General features: G+C 48.2%; 1 protein-coding gene across 1 annotated transcript in view; it reads right to left on the reverse strand.

The window, feature by feature from the left end:
- Window positions 1–21,249, reverse strand: part of spag17 (sperm associated antigen 17) — a 382,475-nt gene that overhangs the window by 338,413 nt on the left and 22,813 nt on the right. The window contains exons 3-8 of the mRNA XM_072513741.1: window positions 20,723–20,863; window positions 19,382–19,441; window positions 18,907–19,038; window positions 17,873–18,053; window positions 12,410–12,601; window positions 8,552–8,733 (exon numbers count right to left, since the gene is read on the reverse strand). Of these exons, the coding sequence (XP_072369842.1) occupies window positions 8,552–8,733; window positions 12,410–12,601; window positions 17,873–18,053; window positions 18,907–19,038; window positions 19,382–19,441; window positions 20,723–20,863 (888 nt within the window). The remainder of the gene's footprint in view (window positions 1–8,551; window positions 8,734–12,409; window positions 12,602–17,872; window positions 18,054–18,906; window positions 19,039–19,381; window positions 19,442–20,722; window positions 20,864–21,249) is intronic.

Here is a 21,249-nt window from a genome sequence, read left to right on the forward strand (position 1 = left end):
TCTACGCCTTGAAGGTCAAACCACCGATTAGGCCATCCCGCTGTCAGTTGGTCGATTACAACGGTAATGTTATCCCGGCCATGGGATCCTGCCAGCTCGAGGTTACACACAATTCATACACAGTCACACTGTCTTTTGAGATAGTTGGATCCTCAAAGGACTCCCTGCTAGGCACACAGATGTGCAAGATTCTCCACCTCGTTCAGCGGGTACACACTGTCTCCAGAAGGCACGTCCGATTTCCCGGATGCAGATTTTAGGGCACAGCTCCACTCGCTCCTCGCCCACAACCAGGAGGCTTTCGAGGGTATGGGCACATTGCCCTACACTTACAGAATACGGCTCAAACCGGACGCCACCCCGGTCATTCATGCACCTCATAGAGTCCCAGCACCACTCAAGGACCGCCTCAAGCAGCAGCTGCAGGATCTCCAGGACCAAGGAGTGCTTTCCCGGGTCACGGAGCCTACGCCATGGGTCAGCTCCATGGTGTGCGTAAAAAAGCCCTCTGGCGAACTCCGGATCTGCATCGACCCGAAAGACCTGAACAATAACATCATGAGGGAACACTACCCCATACCCAAACGGGAAGAGATCACGAGCGAAATGGCCCAGGCTAAATTTTTTACCAAGCTTGATGCCTCAAAGGGTTTTTGGCAGATTCAGCTGGATCAGTCCAGCAGGAAGCTGAGCACCTTCAACACTCTCTTTGGCAGTTACTGCTACAGTAGGATGCCGTTTGGTATCATCTCGGCATCCGAGGTGTTTCATCGAATCATGGAACAGATGATGGAGGGCATCGAAGGGGTGCGGGTCTATGTTGATGACGTCACCATCTGGTCCACCACACCACAGGAGCACATCAGTTGTCCCCAGCGCGTCTTTGCTCGGATACGAGAACACGGCATGCGCCTCAACCGAGCCAAGTGTTCTTTTGGCCAAACTGAGCTAAAGTTTCTGGGGGACCACATATCCCGGTCAGGAGTGCGTCCGGATGCAGACAAAGTGACAGCCATTGCAGCCATGCCACAGCCGGCAGACAAAAAGGCAGTGCTACACTTTCTTGGGATGGTCAACTTCCTGGGGAAGTTCATTCCCAACCTTGCCTCCCACACAACAGCTCTTCGCCACCTGGTGAAGAAGACTACGGAGTTCCAGTGGCTGCCCGCACACCAGAAGGAATGGGAGGAGCTCAAGATCAAGCTCACCACCTCCCCGGTATTGGCGTTCTTCGACACTACTCGAGATACAAAGATCTCGACTGATGCCAGCCAGTCCGGCATTGGGGCGGTACTCCTGCAACGGGACAACATTGCATCATGGGCCCTGGTCGCCTATGCTTCGCGGGCCATGACCCCCACAGAACAGCGCTATGCGCAGATTGAGAAGGAGTGCCTGGGTTTGTTAACCGGCATAGATAAATTCCATGACTATGTATATGGTCTCCCTCAGTTCCCCGTGGAAACCGGGGAATTTAAAAGTAAAATGACGTTATATTGTATTTTGTGATATATAATGAATACTTCCACTGTTTGCCATGCAAAACTAAATTATACATTGTTTTATGAATATGATAGCAATTTTCTTATAAAGATAAAATATTCATCTAAAATAATTTAGTACATTGAAAAACAGGCCATTTTTAAGATGATAAATTATAATCTACTATCAGTTAATATAGAACATCGCCCCCTGATCAGCATCATACAAAAGAATCTCAATGAGATGACCCCTCGCCTCCAGTGCATTCTGCTCAAGCTCCGGAGATACGACTTCCAACTGGTCTACACCCCGGGAAAGGACCTCATCATCGCGGATGCCCTGTCCAGAGCAGTAAGCACACCGCCCGAATCGGGGGGGTTCGTCTGTCAGGTCGAAGCGCATGTAGCCTTCACATCAGCCAATCTGCTAGCTACTGATGCAAGTCTGGCCCGTATTCGCCGTGAGACTGCGGCTGACCCCCTTCTACAACGTGTGATGCGCCACATGACGGAAGGGTGGCTCAAGGGGCAGTGCCCACAATTCTACAATGTCCGGGACGACTTGGCCATCATTGACGGTGTCCTCCTAAAATTGGACCAGATTGTGATCCCACACAGCATGCACAGGCTGGTCCTCGAACAATTGCACGAAGGCCATCTCGGGGTTGAAAAGTGCAGGCGGAGGGCCCGAGAAGCTGTGTACTGGCCGGGGATCAGCGACGACATTGCCAACATGGTGTTCAACTGCCCCACCTGCCATAGGTTTCAGCCGGCGCAACCCCCTGAGACACTTCAACCCCATGAGTTGGTGACGTCCCCCTGGGCGAAGGTGGGTGTGGACCTCTTTCATGCGCTCGGCAGGGACTACGTCATCATAATTGACTATTTCTCCAATTATCTGGAGGTCATACGCCTGCACGACTTGACATCATCAGCTGTAATCAGAGCATGTAAGGAAACCTTCGCTCACCATGGCATTCCGTTTACCGTCATGTCGGACAATGGGCCCTGTTTTGCGAGCCAAGAATGGTCTTCTTTTGCCCCTTCCTACAACTTCACACACGTGACGTCCAGCCCTCTGCATCCCCAGTCAAATGGCAAGGCAGAAAGGGGCGTCCATATCGTGAAGCGGCTCCTCTGCAAGGCTGCTGATGCCGGATCCGACTTCTGTTTAGTCCTGCTGGCCTATCGCTCGGCCCCACTGTCCACAGGCCTCTCACTAGCCCAGCTGTTGATGGGTCGCGCCCTCAGGACCACTGTACCGTCCATTCATGTTCCCAAACCCGACCATGCTCCAGTACTGCAAAGGATGTGACAGCAGTGTGCTCAGCAGAAGGTGGCACATGACACTCGGGCAACTGATCTTCCTGCCGTGGCGCCTGGAGACAACGTCCGCATACACCTACCAGAGGGTGGCTGGTCAGCAACTGCTGAAGTTCTCCGCCGCGTGGCTCCCCGCTCGTTCCTGGTTTGCATGCCTGATGGCTCCATTCGCCGGCGTAATCGGCGGGCCCTTCGGCTGCTTCCGCGCTCGCTACGTGATCATGCACCGGTGCCACGCCCTCCTGTTGTCCCTGATGTCGACTTTGTGGAGCTTCCTGCCACTATGCCTGTTCCTCTATCGCCCATGGCCAGGCCTATTCCTCAGCCGGTGGATCCTGACCCACCCTTGAGGCGGTCAACCCGAATTCGTCGCCCACCTACAAGGCTGGACTTATGAGCCTGTTTGCACATTGGACTCACTGAATTGTTGTGCAACAATGTTAATGTGTTTCTCTTTTTTTGTCGTTCCAGGAGTTTCTCTTTCGATATTTGATGATTGCACTTGTTTTGTTTGTGGTACAACCTCGTTGCTATGTTGCACCTGACACCTTCCTATGTATATAATTTAGCTTCATGTTGTAAATATTGCACACACATATTTAGCTGCACTCAGTACACACCAATATTTATTACCAAAAAAGCGCATATTCTTGTGAAAAGGGGGGATGTCATGATATCCATATTAACATATCATGGTGCAATCACACACACACACTGATGGATAGATCGACGGGCCAGTCAACACACACGCAACATCACAGCCAATCACCAGTGAGAGCACACGCACTATAAAACAGGGAACACCACAGTTCCCACTCATATCAGCAGGAGGTAGCTCAGAGCACAGAGCTCACAGCGTGCCACTCAGACATACACCATGTGCTGAGTGCCTCTCTAAAATACTGCTAGGGCTGGGTCCACAGGTTCACGGGTGAAGTACGAACGACAGCCAGAAGTTTACAGTTGTTGTTATCCAGAATAATAAAACAGAGTTGTACCATCTACAACCGTGTTGGTTCGTTTGTATAGCGGAACACCCAACACGACATTACCATCCCAGGAATCAGTCTGGTGAACATTCTCTGCATGTCCTCTACAGCAAGTGCGGTAATGTGGCCCCTTTAAGGGGACGGGTTCCACTGACCATGTGACTGGGCCAATTGCGCAGGAGTGCGCGAACCCCAGCCAATGAGGAGTTTGCGTGGGGCCCTGGAAGCAGGATCCCGGGCAATGTGGACCAGGAAGCTGAAGAGTAAAGACCTGTGGTATAGTGTTCTGTGACTGTTACCTAACTGCCTTTGCTTTTCATCAATAAACTCCATTTGTTTACTACTGGAAGTCTTCAGTGTATTTCTCGAGCCACCACTTTGACGACAATCATAGCTGACTGTTGTTGTGAATTAAGGGAGAAGGCAGGAACAGTTGAGAAAGCAGAAAAGCTCCAGCAAGAGACTCAGTCATTTAAACCGTGAGATGAAATGCCTATCATTGGGAAACTAGGCCCATTTGACCAAGCATTTGAGTAATGGAGTCAGTACATCAAACTACTCCGTTTCTTCTTTACCGCGAATGAGATCACGGGCGAGGACAAGCAAAAGGTGATACTTCTGACAGTTTGCAGGCCCCAGACCTATAATGTGATTAGAATCTCAAGTCCCCTGATGCCCCGACTCGAAGACCGTTGCTCAGATAATGAAATTGGTTAAAGAACATTACAGTCCAAGACCCACGATTTTCCCCCAACTTTACACGTTTAACTCAGCAGTGAGGAACCATGAAGAGCCTGTCTCAGCCTTCATAGCCAGGCTTCACCAGCTTGCAGAAGAAGCTTCTGGCAGGGTCCACAATTACATTGAAAACAGCGATTGAGATAGCTCACGTGATAGGGTGTGCCGAAAAAAGCACCAGTGAGCTCCAAAGCATGGCTGAAGGGGAGATTAACCAAGTATGAGCTGGTGTGGATGCGAGGTCCGTGGCGGGATCAACAGGCATAGCCGAGAACCAGGCACAGTCCTCAGGACAGGACTGGACCCAAACAGAAGGAAGGAATTGGAATCTGCAACCCTCCCACTTGCACCATCCCTTCAGCCACATATTCATCTGATATGTCCTGCTATTTCTGCTCTGCACTTGGCACTGGTAATAATCCTGAGATCCTAATTTTGAGGTCCTACTTTTCAACTTAGTTCCTATCGACGGCGATAGCGTAATTGGCGATTGGGCAGAGAATCGACTACGACCCCCAAATCGGGGCCGACGCTGGTTTGACCTTGGTCAGCCATGCTCCGCCCCCTCGGAAATGGCATGATTGCGTAGCGCGGCGCATGCCATTGGAACGGCATTGGCACGTCATCGGCCGGCTCTCCCGCGATGCTCCGCCTCGATGGCCCGAGTTCCCGACTGCGCGGGACACGTGTGGTCTCAGCCGTGTGGGAACCCAGCATGACAGCTGCGGACTGTGTCCAGCAGCGCCACACTCGACCGGGATCTATGCTGCTAGCCGGGGAGGGTTTCTGCGAGGGTTGAGGGGCTGATGGGGGATGGCCAGTGGGATGCCAGGTGGTGGGCTGTGGGCCGCAGTTGGCGGGTCAGGTCTGCGTAAGGCTGGTGCCGTGTTGTACAGTGCCACCACTGCAGGTCGTCAGCTGTACAAATGCACGGCCATGACCCCGGCCGTTCTGCGACCCTTTTCAGTGCGGGTGCCGGGGGTTTCGCTGCTAGCCCCTCACCGGTCCCGGAATTGGTGAGGGGTTCATGCTGAAATTTTTGTCGTAAAAGACCACACATGCTCCGTTGGCATCAACACTTAGTCGCTGAAACGGAGAATCCAGCCCTGTATATTCTGCTTTTAGGACCTCATCCTTATTTTCTACCTATGTTGTTTGTACTTATGTGTATCGTGACCACTGGCTGTTTACCATCCCCTGTAGAATATCCTGTAGTCATTCTGAAACATTCTTGACCCTAGCACCAGGGAGGCAACATACCATCCTGGATTCTCGTTGCGGCCAGAGAATCTATACATTCTCCTTAAAATTGGATCTCCTATAACTATTGCATTCCCACGCTTTTTACTCCTCCCCTGTGCAGCAGGGCCAACCAATGGGCTACTAATCTGGCTGTAACATCCTTGTTACTTGCATCACAGTTTCCTGCTTAATGCTGTCCCCTACCTTACCCTACTGTTTAGAGCCTATAAATAACTCCCACTAATGGTTTCCAGCCGTTGCTGCTTCTTAGCTCCACTCAGACTGATTCTATATCTAGATTTTCTGAGCCAATATCCTCTCTCACTATTGTACTAATTTCATCCTTAAATAACAGCACCACCACACTGCAAAAGGTGTTGAGAGGCATTGGGGCACGGAACAAGAAGCAACTTTCACATGCATCAAACAACAAGTGACAACAATACCTATGCTGAAGTGCTACAATGTTAATGGTGAAGTCACCCTGGAGTGTGATGCCAGCGAGACAGGATTTGGAGCAACCCTCATATAGCAAGGGCAGCCTGTTGCAATTATATTCAGAGCATTGATGCAAACTGAATGCCAGGCACAGTTTGAGAAAGAGTACCCCGTTATTGTCTTTGCTTTTGTGCTTGTTAATCAGTACCTGCTTGGATCAGATAAGGTGGCCCTGGAGAATTACAAGGTACTTCAAAGCATCTCCCTCAAACTGCTTCTATGGCTCCAAACCATTTTTAAAGGATACTATTCTGTTTGAAGAGATAGCATTTGGAAGTTAAGTACAAACAGGATAAGCAGATATGTATCACTGACATATCGTAGTCAAGAACTGCACTGCCTTTGAAGAAAGTTAATGATGTTAGTAGAGAGTGTGAAATCTTCCAGATTCAGCAAAAAGCTCTGGAAGCCATCAACCAGCAGGGACATTGAGTCATGGAGACAAGTGTCCTGCTCAGATGAAGCAAACTACACAATGATGGAACTCTTCAAGTGGTGCAGGAGGTAAGTGAAGAAAGGATGTCCTGAAATCATCAAGGACACACCTATTGGTATGTAAGAGTATTGGACATACAGAGATAAAAAGATTGCCCAAGATGGTACAAAGGAACTGGAGCTATAATCCCTAAAGGGGTGAGAAAAGCGATGCTGAAGTACATCCATGTAACTCTCAAGGAATTGAGGCTGGCACCCGGAATGCACCAGAGGTGCTCTACTAGCCAAACAAGAGCAATGAAATCAAGGACCACATCAGTCAGTACAGTGCTTGTAATGAACATCAAGCTAAGCAAAAGAAAGGAGCCACCCATGACATCCCAGGCAGACCATGGGTAGAACTTGGCGTAAATCTCTCCACTGTCACAGAAACGGATTATCTTGTCATAGTTGAATACTATTCAGACCACTGGGAATTAGACAAACTGGCATCAATAATTACTAGTGAAATTGTAGAATGCCTGAAAGCACACTTCAACCGTTGAAGGTTACAAGATATATTTAGAGAGTGGTTACAAAGTATATGAGACGGAATTCTCCCATCCCGCGGCAGTGTCCACGCCATCGTAAACGGCGTTGCGTTTTACGACCGCGTGAACGGGCCGCTGCCAGGAGTAATTCTGGCCCCTGTCCGGCGCTGGAGCGGTTCACACCGCACCAGCTGCCAATCCCGGCGGGAACTGTGCGCCGCGGCATCCACGCATGCGCAGTGGCGCCGGCGCCAACGCGCACATGCACGGTGGCCTCCTTCAATGCGTTGGCCCCGACGCAACATGGCGCAGGAGTACAGGGGCTGGCGCGTAGGAAAAGAGGCCGAGGGACAGAGAGGCCGGCCCACCGATTGGTGGGCCCTGATCATGGGCCAGACCGCCACAGATGACCCCCCCCCAGGGTCGGAGCCCCCCTCGCCCCCCCACAGGCCGCCACCCGACCCTTGCACGCAGAGTTCCCGCCTGCTACGAGCAGGTGTGGATGGCGCCGGCGGAACTCAGCGTTTTAACTGCGGCCGCTCGGCCCATCTCGGGCCGAGAATCGGCGGGCCGGCCGCGTAGAGCGGCCCGGGACCGGCGCCACGCCAAACACGCCGCCGCCAATGGCGCCGATTCTCCGCTCTGCAGAGAATCGCATGCCGGCGGCGGGGCGGCATGGCCCGGTCGCGGGTATTCTCCGGCCCTGCCCCGGGCTGAGAGAATCCCGCCCAAGAAATCTTGAGCTTCATAAATAAAGGCACTGAGTTACAAAAAGCAGGGAGTGTATGCTGAACCTTTATAAATCTCTGATTAGGCACTAACTAGGATATTGTTTTAGTTCTGGCTACCACACTTTCAGAAAGATGTGAATGCCTTGAGAAGATGCAGTGGGGATTTGACCAAAATGGTTACATGAATTGGGGGTTTTAACAACCAAGTTAGATTGGAAAATTTGGGGTTGTCCTCCTTGGGGAAAAGGAGATTGATGGGAGAGTTAAGATTCTGGGCAAGAGATGGAAGGGAAATGCGAGAAAGAACTTTTCTAATATAGCAAGACAAATGACCCGGAACTTGCTGCCCACAAGGGTGGTGGAAGCCGAAATATTCAATGACTTCAAAAGGAAATTAGATGGACACTTGAAGGAAATAAAGTTGCAGGACTTTAGGGATCAAGTGGGAGAGTGAGATAGATTGGATTGCTCCACTTGGAGCTGGCATGGAGTCAATGAGCTGACTGGCCTCCTCATGTATAATAAATAACAATGACAATCTGACTCTAATAAAGTTAATCCTTAAGTTTTGGCTTGGTACTGACCTTCATATCATCATTGTCCCAGTCCTGTGGTAAGATGGCTTCCTTCACTGTGTACCGGAGTCTTGCTATATCAAATAGTTTGGATCCATGTTTTCCACTATTCAGAACAGGCTCAAGGTACTTCCAAAAATTCTCCAGGCTCTTGTTGGCATCCTCTTTTTGCTTTTTCTCTGCTTCAACAGCTGCAAACAGTAACATTTTGAAAATTATTTAGAAGTAATATTTTGCATTGGTACGGTTGACTTCCCTATTCATCATTTCCATGTTGTTTCAAAAAATGTATACCAAAATATGGAGCATTCTTTTATAAACTGAGACTATGAACTGTAGGGGTCCAAATTTCAGGGATTCTAAAACCCAAAGGAGCAAATTTGGTAATATTAATTGCTGCATTTGTTTGAGCGGATATTAGGATTAGGAGATCATAGACTGATTCAGTGAGATGGGGAAGAATTAGAGAATCCTGAGGGAAAGAAAATACAATAAAATGCCACGTGAAGTGGTCCTCGGAGCGTTGGGGCAGAATGGTCCTCAGAGCGATGGAGTGGAGCAGGCCTCGGATCAGTGGGGCAGAGCGTGCCAGAACCTGAAAGAGGGGTGAGTGTGTGTGAGAAGGTTTTGTGTGTGTGAGAGTAAGAGAAGATTGTGTGTGTGTGAATGTTTTGTGTGTGTCTGAGAGAGAGAGAGGTTTTGTGTATTTGTATGTACGAGAGAGGGGTTTTGTGCATGTGTGTGTGTGAGAGAGGGAGAAGATTTTGTGGGTGTGTGTGAGAGAAGGTTTAATATATGTGTGTGTGAAACAGAAGGTTGTGTGAAGGTTTTCTGCTTGTGTGTGTGTGTGAGAGAGAGGTTTTGTGTGTGTGAGAGAAGGTTTTGTGTAAGTGTGAGGGAACGTTTTGTGTGTGAGAGAGAGGAGTGGGTGTGTATGTGAGAGAGGGGTGTGTGTGTGTGTGAGAGGGTGCCCATGTGTGTGAGAGAGAGTGTATGTGTGGATCAGAGAGGAGTGCATGTGTGTGAGAGAGGGATGCGTGTGTGTGTGCGCTGTGTGCCTCTGTGTGCGTGAGAGAGGGGTGCATGTGTGTGTGAGGGGTGTGCCTGTGTGTATGGGGGAGGGGTGTAAGGGTGACACGGTGGCACAGTGGTTAGCACTGCTGCCTCACAGCTCCAGGGTCCCGGGTTCAATTCCAGCCTCGGGTGACTGTCTGTGTGGAGTTTGCATTTTCTCCCCGTTTCTGCGTGGGTTTCCTCCGGATGCTCCGGCTTCCTCCCACAGTCCAGAGATGTGCAGGTTACGTGGACTGGCCATGCTAAATTGCCCTTTAATGTCAAAAAGGTTAGGTGGGGTTACTGGAATAGGTTGGAGGTATGGGCTTATGTAAGGTGCTTTTTCCAAAGGCCGGTGCAGACTTGATGGGCCAAATGGCTTTGTTCTGCACTGTAGGGATTCTGTGTGTGAGAGGGAGAGGGGTGTGTGTACGTGTGAGAGGGGTGTGCCTGTGTCTGTGTGGATGTGTGTGTGTGTTTGAGGGGAGATGTGGGTGTGTGTGAGAGGCAGAGGTGGGGATGTGTGAGAGGGAGATGTGAGGGTGTGTGAGAGAAGGAGACGTGAATTTACGAGAGAGAGGTAGACGTTTGTGTGTGTGAGAGAGAGAGGGGGAGCTGTGAGTATGCGTGGAAGAGGAGGAGACATCAGTGTGTGGAAAAGAGGGAGTGGTGAATGTGTGAGAGAAGGAAACATGAATGTGTGTGACACAGGGGATGTGAATGTGTGAGAGCGAGGGAGACATGAATATGCGTGCGAGAGAGAGGGAGACAGGAGTGTGTGTGGGAGGGAGATGTGAGTGTGTGAGAGAGGGGGATGTTAGATTGAGAGAGAGGGAGATGTGAGTGTGAGAGAGGGAGAAGTGTGCGTGTGTCTGCGTGTATGTGTGTGTATGTGGGAGTGAGAGTGTTTATGTGTGTGTATGTGGGAGTGAGATGTGAGTGTGTGTGAGAGAAGGGGAGACGTGAGTGTGTGAGAGAGGGAGACATATGTTTGTGTGTGTGAGAGAGGGAGACGTGTGTGCTGGTGTGAGAGAAGGAGACCTGTATATGAGAGGGAGAATTGGGTGTGTGTGAGAGAGAGATGTGAGTGTGCAAAAGAGATGGAGAGTGTGTGTGTGTTTGTGTGTGTGAGAGAGGGAAATGTGAGTGTGTGCAAGAGAGGAAACTATATGTGTGTGTATGAGAGAGGGAGACGTGAATGTTTGTGAGAGAATGAGATTTGAGTGTGTGTGAGAGAGGCAGAGTGGCAGAGAGGGAGACGTGAATGTGTGTGACAGAGGGAGATGTGAATGTATATGATGGAGAGAGATGTGAATGTGTGTGACGGAGGGAGATGTGAATGTGTGTGACAGAGAGAGACGTGAGCGTGTATGAGAGAGGGAGATGTGAGTGGCGTGTGAGAGAGATGGAGATGTGAATGTGTGTGAGAGACAGACGTGAATGTGTGACAGAGGGAGATGTGAATGTGTGACAGAGGGAGATGTGAGTGCGTGTGAGGGAGGGAGATGTGAGCGCGTGTGAGAGAGGAAGATGTGAGCGCGTGTGAGAGAGGAAGATGTGAGTGTGTGAGAGAGGGGAGACGTGAATGTGTCTGTGAGAGAGAGGGAGATGAGAGCGTGTGTGAGAGCGGGAGCTATGTATGTGTGAGAGAGGGAGATATGTGTTTGTGTGTGTGTGTATGTACATGTGAGAGAGAAAGCGAGATGTGAGTGTGTGTGTGAGAGGGAGAGTGACAGAGAGGGAGACTTGAGTGTATGAGAGAGTGAGATGTGTGTGTGAGAGAGAGGGAGATGTTAGTGTGTGTGAGAGGGAGATGCGAGGGAGAGGGAGGCATGTATGTGTGTGTGAGAGAACGAGTTGTGAGTGTGTGTGAGAGAGAGGGAGATGTTAGTGTATCTGAGAGAGATGTGTGTGTGTATGTGTGAGGGATGAGATGTGAGTGTGTGAGGGAGAGAGAGGTGAATGTGTATGGGAGATAAACGTGTGTATGTCCGATATGAGTATCAGCTTTCTAGCATCACTCCTCCCGTTAGAAATGACAAGAGGTGAGACTTAAATATTTTTTTAAGAAGATAACCTTTTAGATTACCCACTCCTAAAGTGGGTACTATTTCCAGTGGGTAATGTGAAGAGGCCATAGGAGGAAAGCTTGCATAGGGCTTAAACAGAGGGGGTCATGCAGCTGACAAATGTATTTGTGACTGCTGTCTCTTCCTAATTCCCAATATATGCGGTGATATGGCTGTAAAAAACTTGTTTACATTTGATTTTTCTATTTGCACCTATTTCACAGCAAAAAAGGGGCATCAATGTATTGAAAATGTTTGGATTTCCCCGATGTTCTTGGGAGGTTACAAGGGCTTTTGGGGCTTGAAATGTTTGGGAAACCCTGCTGTAGAAGGAGGCCATTCAGGCCACCGGGGCTGTACAGGCTCAGAGAAAGGTTAGTCCCATTCCCCTGTTGTTTCCCCATGGTTCAGCAAATGTTTGTCCTACAAGCATTTATCGTTTCTTCTTTTATAAGCTATACTGAACTTGCTTCCACCACCTTTACTGGCAGTGCATTCCAGATTATAACATCTTGCTGCATAAAATCAAAATTATTTGAAATTTGCAAAGTTTGGAATTATGCCCTGAAAATCAAAGTCGAGATCAGTATTATGGAAAATCCAGAATACTCAGCTAGATTTCCTCTCCTGTTTATTACCATTTGGACTTAATCATAATAATCTATTATATACCCGATGAGTAACTGTTCCTACTGACCAAATTGGTGTTAACTACAACTCACTTGTGAAAGAATAGCTAACTGACCTTCAAATGACTCAGAGTGGTCCACCTCAGACTCAACAGCATCCACTTTCAGGAAACTCTCATTCTTTTCATAACTGATCATTATTACAGCAGAGATATGAATTCCTAGTTCTCCCAACATGAGTAGAAACTGAAGATTTTGGAAACCTTGAATTATGATGTAGTGTTGAGGACCATCATCAGGTTCATCGTCTGTTGTTAAACAAAGAACATTTCAATGACATAGTGGATCCAATTCAAGATATTAACAGGAAAGGTATGGTAGATAAAGATAAACTATTTCCACTGATTGCAAATTCTAAAACTAGGGGGCATAGCCTAAAATTTAGGGCAAGACCACTGAGGAGAGATGTTAAGAAGCACTTCTTCACTCAAAGGGTGGTAGAGGGTTGGAACTCTCTCCCACAAACAGCAGTTGAAGCTAAAACAATTGTTAATTTTAAATCTGAGATAGATTTTTGTTAAGCAAAAATATTAAGGGGTATGGGCCAAAGGCAGGTATATGGGGCTGAATTCTCAATTATTCGGACTATTCCCCACGCCGGCGTCAAAACGTTATAGTTTTGCTCCTGAAAATCCTGGATTAAAGGGACACGAATTCCCAGTTCTGCGGGGGGCTAGCAGGGACCCGGAATAAATCTCGCAGCTTTTGCTGCAGATACGGGCCCCCGCACTTCCGGATCAGAGGCTGTGCATGCGCACAGCGGCAGCCTCCAGCGGCCGGGCCATGCTCCATGGTGGACTCGGACCGCGGAGGTAGACCCACAAAGGAGACCCCCCCGATTGGCCGCGCGCCCGACCCTCAACCCCACACAATCATTCCCCAGCCACCTATAAGGCCCCCCCCTGGCCTCCGATCAGCCCACCCCTGACCGTCCGCGGACTGAGTCCGCAGCCGCCATGCGGGTATCCCGACTGACTGGAGCACATTAGTTCCACGCTGTTGGGTCTTCGGCCGGTCAGGGGTGGAGGATGTCGGAGTGGGCCTCTGGCAATGGCCGCAGACGGCGCGGCGTACTCCCCGCGGCGTACTCCCCTTTTTGTTCCCGATTTCTGCATCAAACCGATTATCCGACCCGGTGCTGGCCGCAATTGCGGCATCGGGGTGTGGAGAATCCAGCCCATGGAGTTAGGCCACAGATCAGCCATGATCTCATTGAACAGCAGGACAGTCTCGAGGAGTTGAATGGCCTAGTCCTGTTCTCATGTTCCAATTTTAATCTAATCAAAACCCACCCACTTGCATAGAATTAAAACAGGGTCCAGTATCCCTTACTTACTGAAGATCTTTTTTTTTTGTGCATGTCATGTATTTTTTCTCAGTTACAAAGGCTCAACAGTGAAGCCACAAACTCTTATGACCAGCTTCAATATTGGTCAATGATCCGTCAGCAAACGTGTTACCCAACTGATCTGTAGTGGATTTTTTGGGGCGGATTTTATGGAGCGCACTTGACTTTTCTCATTCTCTTAACAGGGCCTGAGAGCAGACCTGGCACTGGTCTGCCCATGGCCAGGGCTTGCACCTTTAAATAGATAGAAATTTGAGCTCCATTACAGGCTTCTCTCAATTGTGCGCTGGGATTCTGACTACTGAAAGCTCCAAAAGGAAACATGCGCAGCTCCCTCTGCAGATCCTTGGATTGGAAATCAGGGCAGGCTAAAGTTCCTGGTTCCAATCTGCATCCCAGAGAATATATCTATGGGAAAATTAGGTGGAAGGTCATCTATGCCTCCTCTCACCTCATCTGTGTGTCTCTCAAAGATCTATGCCAATGGTAGGTGCAGGCTAAGCTGCACCCCAGAAATTCTAAAGTGTGGGGAGAATGGTTAAATGGTCACCAGAAAATATACCTGACCTTTGGAGCTGGACAAATGGGCATTTCCTTGGAGGCAAATTGTAGGAAAATTGACCCTTTTCAGAACTCCAGCTCCTCAGACATCATGGGCAGGATTATCCTATAATGGGGCTATGTCCCCACGCCGGCGTGAAAAGCGGAACCAACCACTCCGGCATCAACGGTCCCCAAAAGTGAGGAATTCTCTCCTTCCTAGGGGGCTAGGTTGGCGCCGGAGTGGTCCGCGCAGCTCCAGCTGGTGCGGAACGGCCGGCACGAGTTCGCGCATGCGCGGAATAGCCGGCGTATTTCCATGCATGCGCGCTAAGGCCGGCGTATTTCCGCACATGCGTGGGGGTTCCCTTCTCCACGCCGGCCCCCGGGTAATATGGTGGAGCCCTACAGGGGCCTGGCACAGAGTAAAATAGGCCCCCACGGAACCAGCCCGCCCGCCGATCAGTAGGCCCCGATCGTGGGCCAGGCCACCGTGGGGGACCTCCCCCCCCTTCCAGGATGGCCCCCGCAGACTCACCTTCCAGGTCCCGCCGTGTGGGACCCGAGTAACCCACGCCAGCGGGACTCGGCTGAACTCGGCGGCCATTCGGCCCATCAGGGCTCGGAGAATTGCTGGGGGGGGCCGCTGTCAACAGCCCCCGACTGGCACAGCGGGAATCCCGCGGGCGCCCAAGAATCATCGCCGGAGAATGGGAAAGCCGGCGCGGGGCCGCGGGGCAGGATTCTCGCGTCCCCCCCCCGGGGATTCTCCGACCCGACATGGGGTCAGAGAATCCCGGCCCACAGAAATTGAAGAGTTAGAAATTGCTAGAAAGTGACACTTCAGTGCAGCAAAGGTGCCATCTGTTGTATGGGAGTTAAACCGAGACCACGGGTGGGATTTAACACCCACGTCCCGCTTTCGCTCAAGCACAACGTGGGAGAGGCCAAAATCGAGAAATGCGGCAAGCGCCAATCGGTTTGCTATTTAACCAGCCTGTCTCCATAAGCTAGAACCGAATCCTGCTGTGGCATGGTGAGAAACCTATAATCATCAATTAAAGCCAATTTTCATACCGTTAACAGGAACAAACCCCTATTTAACAGCCTCCCGTGATCTAACCACCTCCCCAGCAAGTGGTCACGCGAGCGCCGATCGATACACCTTTTTAAAAACGTGAAGCTGGCGGAATGGCTGCTGTGGGGATCCAAGGAGGTGAGGAGCCGTCTTTGGGCCCGGGCAGTGAGGCCTAGCGCACTGGGGTTTCTGGGGGTGTTCAGGGGTGCTTGAAGGTGAGCCGCCATCGGTTGGGGGGGGGGGGGGGGGCAGCGCCCCTGGGCTGGGGGAGGGGGTTGGAGCGGAGAGAGCCGTGGGGGACTGGAGAGTCCCAGGGTGGAAGACACCGCTCGTTGTCTGTCTCTCACCCTCTCCAATTCCTTACAGATATTACACGAGATGGATGATCTCTTGGACCCCGCAGAAGCTGCCCTTGTGCGGCTGCTGGCAGGTCAGCTGGCCAGATGCCGGATATTTTTGTTCTGTGGAAAAATTGGATACTCTGAGGGTGTTCTTCGAGAAAAGAAGGTTAGGAAAGTTATGAGATCATCTGGACTCTCAGGTGGATGTAAAATATCCCACAGCACCTCTTTGTAGATGGGCAAGATTTCTTCAAGGTTTCATGGCCAATACTTCCTCCTTAATCAACATCGCTAAAACTGATTAGCGATTCCAGTCATGATTACACTGCTGTTTGTGGGAGCTTGCCATGTGAAAATTGTTGTCGCATTACCTACATTCCAACAGCAACTGCACTTCAAAAGCACTTAATTTGCTGTAAACTATTTTATCATAAAGTTTTGAAAGGAGCTGTATATGTGTCATTCTTTCTTTTCATATTCCTGCTGTCAGATGTTCCATCTGACAGTTTATTATACGAATCAAGGCAAGTTATACCAAAACTGAGTAACAAACAACATTTATATTCACATCAAATGATAAAAGCTCACCATTAACCTCATAATAGGCTACAGGATTCACTTTAGCAAAGTTTGAGGTGGTTACTTTTGGCAGGATAAATAAGGAGGACAGTTATTGCTGCTGAGGTAAGAAACTAAATGGGGTAGAGAAACAAAGAGATCTGGAAATACTGAAACGCAAGTCACTACAAATGCTACTAGCTGTGAAAGCTAAGTTGAGCACAAACAAACAACTATGGTCATTTCTAGAGGAGCACATACAAAAAACAGGGAGGCAATGTTAAATTCATATAGGACATGGGGGAGCCCAGTTTGGAGTGGTGTGAACATTACAACAAAAAGAATACTGAAGCTGAGGAGAAAGTTCAGGAAAGATTTAAAGGAAGTTTAAAAAAAATAAATTTAGAGTACCCAATGTTTTTTTCCAATTAAGGGACAATTTAGCGTGGCCAATCCGCCCACCCTGCACATCTTTGGGTTGTGGGGGTGAGACCCACGCAGACACGGAGAGAATGTGCAAGGACAGTGACCCGCGGTTGGGATCGAACTCGGGTCCTCGGTGCCGTGAGGCAGCAATGCGCCACCGAGCGCCCGCTGATTTAAAGGCAGTTACCAGAATTACGATGATGCAACTATCAATAAAGATTCTGGAAAAGAAAAGATGAAGTGGAGAACTGTCAGAGGTGTGGAAAATTGGGAGACGATTAAATAGGGTGGATGTGGGGAAACTGTTTCGACCTGCTTGCTGAGTTCAGAACATGAGGGCACAAATATATAGAACTTAGGATGAGTTTCTTTATACAGGGTGGGATTCCGCCCCCCCCCCCCCCCCCCCCCCCGCAGCGTGTTTTGTGGCAGTGGAGATGGCCCACCAACAGCCAGTAGTGGAGTTTGCTATTGTTTGGACCCTCTGCTGCCAGGCTCCCTGGCAGCGGGGGAGGCTGACTGCGAAGGATTGCGCAAGATCTTGTCAGTGTGAATGGTTGGAAAATCCTGCCCATAGAGTGATGAAAATGTAGATCTCACTGCTACATGGTGTGGTAATACCAGATAGCATTTGGGCATTTCAAAATAGGCTTAATGCAAGCATGAGTGAGGTGGAAATAGAGAAAAAAGGTTGGGGAGAATGGACGAATGTTTGTGAGGCATAAACACTAGCATCGACCAGTTGGGCTGAAAAAATACATAATTCAATTGTCAAATACTCTATGTTTTCAAGAACATTCATTCTCTTAGATTATAAACAGCCTCCTTGGTTTGTCTGTTAGCTATTGTTTTAGAAATAGTTAATTTCAGTTGTTCAACTGCAAATCATGCATAAATCAGTTGTGTTCCCTCATCAGGCATACCACGCTCTAGGAAAATCAAATAATCAATCTTTCCCAACACATGCCTAACAATTGTATTTTTATGTACGTAGAAATAGAAGTTTTTGGTGCACTGAGGATACGTTTCTAACTTCATCCATCATCCAGTATTTCTAATAAAAAAATGACAGGTTATGTAGCTCAAAGCAACACAAGGATCAAGAGAGGATGGAGGCAGAAACAAAAACCCATGCTCTGAACTTGAAGAACGGGGCACTTCAGGAATATTTTTAATTTCTGCCTTTGATGGTTTTCAACTCTTCAGAAAATTATGAATGTAGACTTACTTATGATTCTGTCTACAAACTCCACTTCACCTCGCTTTAATAGCTTGGTATTTCTTCTGCTAATTGGTGGTTCTGGAGATTTCCTTTCTGGTTTGCCTTTTCCTTTGCCTGCAGATTTTTTGTCTGTTTTTTTCTTGTTGGCACTCGCTGGCATTGTTGCTTCTTCTTCCACCACTGTGACCTATAGCAAGTAACACAACATATAACTTTTAACTATTCTAGTCAGCACTTTATTGCGAATACCTGAAATCTGTAAGGAGTCACGTGATGTTTCTCTTGGAATGACAAGAGGGGGTTGGGTGGGAAGTCTTGCACAGCTGGTGGGAATACTCTCTGGGGTGATTAGTCGGCTGCAAGGGGAGTCCCCTGGAAAGGGGGGTATGATTAAGGTTTTTGGGGCACCCCCCTGGGGTGAGGGGGAGGTGGTCTGAGTAATTATTGATGTAAACCTGTTGGAAACATCCAAGTTTAGTGATATAAAGCACACTTTCGATGGTTCACAGCACAGTGGTATTTCCCAGAAGAAGTTTGCTCTTCTGGGCACTTGCATTCCAAATGTGAAGTTCCGATAGTGATTCCCCAGTGCATCCTTGGGGTACCCCTCAAATCCGAGGCTGGGAGCTCGATATTACAGCCCATTAGCTCTGATGCAAAGGATCCAGTGCTAACTTTAAGTGCCCAGGCTACCATAGAAGACTGATAAGCATACATCAGCAAATGTTTAGTGCACTGCAAAGCTACCAGTGAACGTCTGCACAATGGACAGAATTTTTACTGATGCACAGGGAGCAGATCAATCAGAAATTCGTAGATAACATGTAAATTGGGATTTCCCCAAATGTTGTGGAGTTTTGAATGACAGTTCTCTCCCTATTCTCTCACTGACAATTTCAATTTGATGAACCCTTATCACAACTTCCAGACTAGAGGATATAGACTTATCCTATTTCCTATTAAAAGCTTTTATAATTAAAACAAATTATTAAATGTCCTTGTTCTAAATGCTTCTAAGCCTGCCACTTAACTAAACTTACTTTGTTTTCATTTCCTCTTTTTTGAAGGTCTTTCTGTTTGAGACACAGTATCTGAAACTTGACTATTTCAGTGAGCTGCAGCAATGAAAGTTCTTCCCCTTTAGCCAGCGTTTCCCATGCTACTTCTGTGACCTAGAATATCCAAAACGATAGAGAGCTGAGATTGTCATGAGCAAAAATGATAACTTACAACTGCTACAGCTCCTTTACAGTTTACAAATAAGAATAGGCATTTGCCAGTATCTGCAGAGTAAAACTGGTGGAGAAGGTTTTACACAAAACAGCTGTAAGGCACTACTGATGTCACCTGATGCTTAGGAAGCACTAGTTTGCATTTGGAAACATAATTTTAGAAACGTAGGGTTATAGAATCATTACTCATTATACTCAGGACAGCAACTACAGTGCTCCTTAGAGACTACTCCCTACTCAATTTGTTTTAGAATATTTAAAATTGAAAAAGTAGAATGATTACCTCATAAAACATAGGGAGATCACTTGGCCTCTTTCCCTTTGGGTTTCCAAGGTCAACAACCTGAAAACATATAATAGTAATTTAAGTTTTTTCTTCTTTTTTAAGCTAATACCAGGGGCAGAATTGCATGCCCCCCCCCCCACATCCCAATAGCCCCTCGCCTCCAGCCTTTGGAATGCAGCTACCTTGGCCCCCACACCCCTTCCCCCCCTCCAGGGCCCTCCCCTCCTGCCCCATTGAGAGATGTCCAGTCGCACCTTTGTCCTGGGATCCCTGTACTTAGAACCAAAAGACTGCCTGTAATCCTATAAATGACCATCACTCACTCACATAGATGCATTCCTCACCAAATCTTTGCAGGGTGGGGGGGGGGGGGGGGGGGTCCCAACATCTAAAAAAGGGGGGGGTATCCCAACATCCAAAAGGGGGGTGGGATCCCAACACCCAAAAAATCCTTCCCCAGGTTTCTATAGTCAGGCAAACACTATACTCTTTACTACAGTGGCCATTTTAGCTCAGTTGGCTGGACAGATGGTTCGTGATGCACAGCAAGGCCAACAGCACGGGTTCAATTCCTATACCAGAAGAGGTTATTCATGAAGGCCTCGCATCTCAACCTTGCCCTGAGATGAGGTAATCCTCAGGTTAAATCACCACCAGTCAGTTCTACCCCTCAAAAGGGAAAGCAGCCTATGATCATCTGGGACTATGGTGACTTTACTTATAATCTTGACATGGTACTTTTTTTTTTCTTGATTTACTGTCTATAAGACACCCAATCTTGTTTTATAGCATAACCCATATGAGTTAAGTCCCCTTACTGTGCAAGATCTAAAACATCAACCCCACTATTAGTTTTTTTCATTATTCACACCCAATGTCTTCTGTGTTTGCCTGTCAAATGGCTCTAAATTGTGAAGATTTTGATGCGCACTGTTGAGACAGGTCCAGCTCCTTTTAAAATGTGTTCTTACTGTCAGCCCAGACTGGATCAGGATACAAATCATAATTAAAAGGGCAGATTTTTTTACTAAAATCCACAACCTCACTGATTTACATTCTTGCTTATCTGGCAGGAAGCATCCTTTTTACAGAGTAGGATTAATACTGATTGAGTTTGTTCCTGATTCTTCTCCTCTCTAATGAGCAGAACTATACCACCAAGACAATTCATCTGTTGTCAGAACTTATTAAACAGACGCCCGAAAGCAGACAAGTTCAAATGTTACTTGGATTCAGTTCTGCAGTCCTATAACTGAAAGTGCAGCACTGCTAATGTTTCTGGGCACCTGAGCATTTTTCTTTTATCATTTACTTTTACCTTTTTACGGTTGCATATACCTGCTTCATTGTTCCTTCCCAAGAAATTACACTGAAGAGCTTGCGCAGTGGTACATTGATAGCTGCAGCCAGAGCAGCCAAGAACAGCTCATTCTCTATCTTCTCACCAACTGTAAAATAGATAGCTGGCCTCCATTGGTCCTGCAACACCACATAAAACAGTGTCAAAATAAAGTTTAAATGTCATTATTTACCCCCCACATTTAATTTTCTTATCCTTTTCCATCTATCCTGTTTTAAGCTGACGGAGCATTTCACTCCATGAGGACTATATTTCCCATTCACCAGGGATCTCTGATCTTCATTTTCCACCGTATCAGTTTCAACCCCCTACTATACTCCTTATACACCTATGACTGTGTGGCCAAATTCCGCTCCAACTCGATTTTCAAATTTGCTGATGACACCACCGTAGTGGGTCGGATCTCAAACAATGACGAGACAAGAGTACAGGAATGAGATAGAGAATCTGGTGAACTGGTGCGACAATACTAATCTCTCCCTCAATGTCAACAAACTGAAGGAGA

The sequence above is a fragment of the Scyliorhinus torazame genome, chromosome 8 (assembly GCF_047496885.1).
Source record: "Scyliorhinus torazame isolate Kashiwa2021f chromosome 8, sScyTor2.1, whole genome shotgun sequence".
Classification (NCBI taxonomy): domain Eukaryota; kingdom Metazoa; phylum Chordata; class Chondrichthyes; order Carcharhiniformes; family Scyliorhinidae; genus Scyliorhinus; species Scyliorhinus torazame.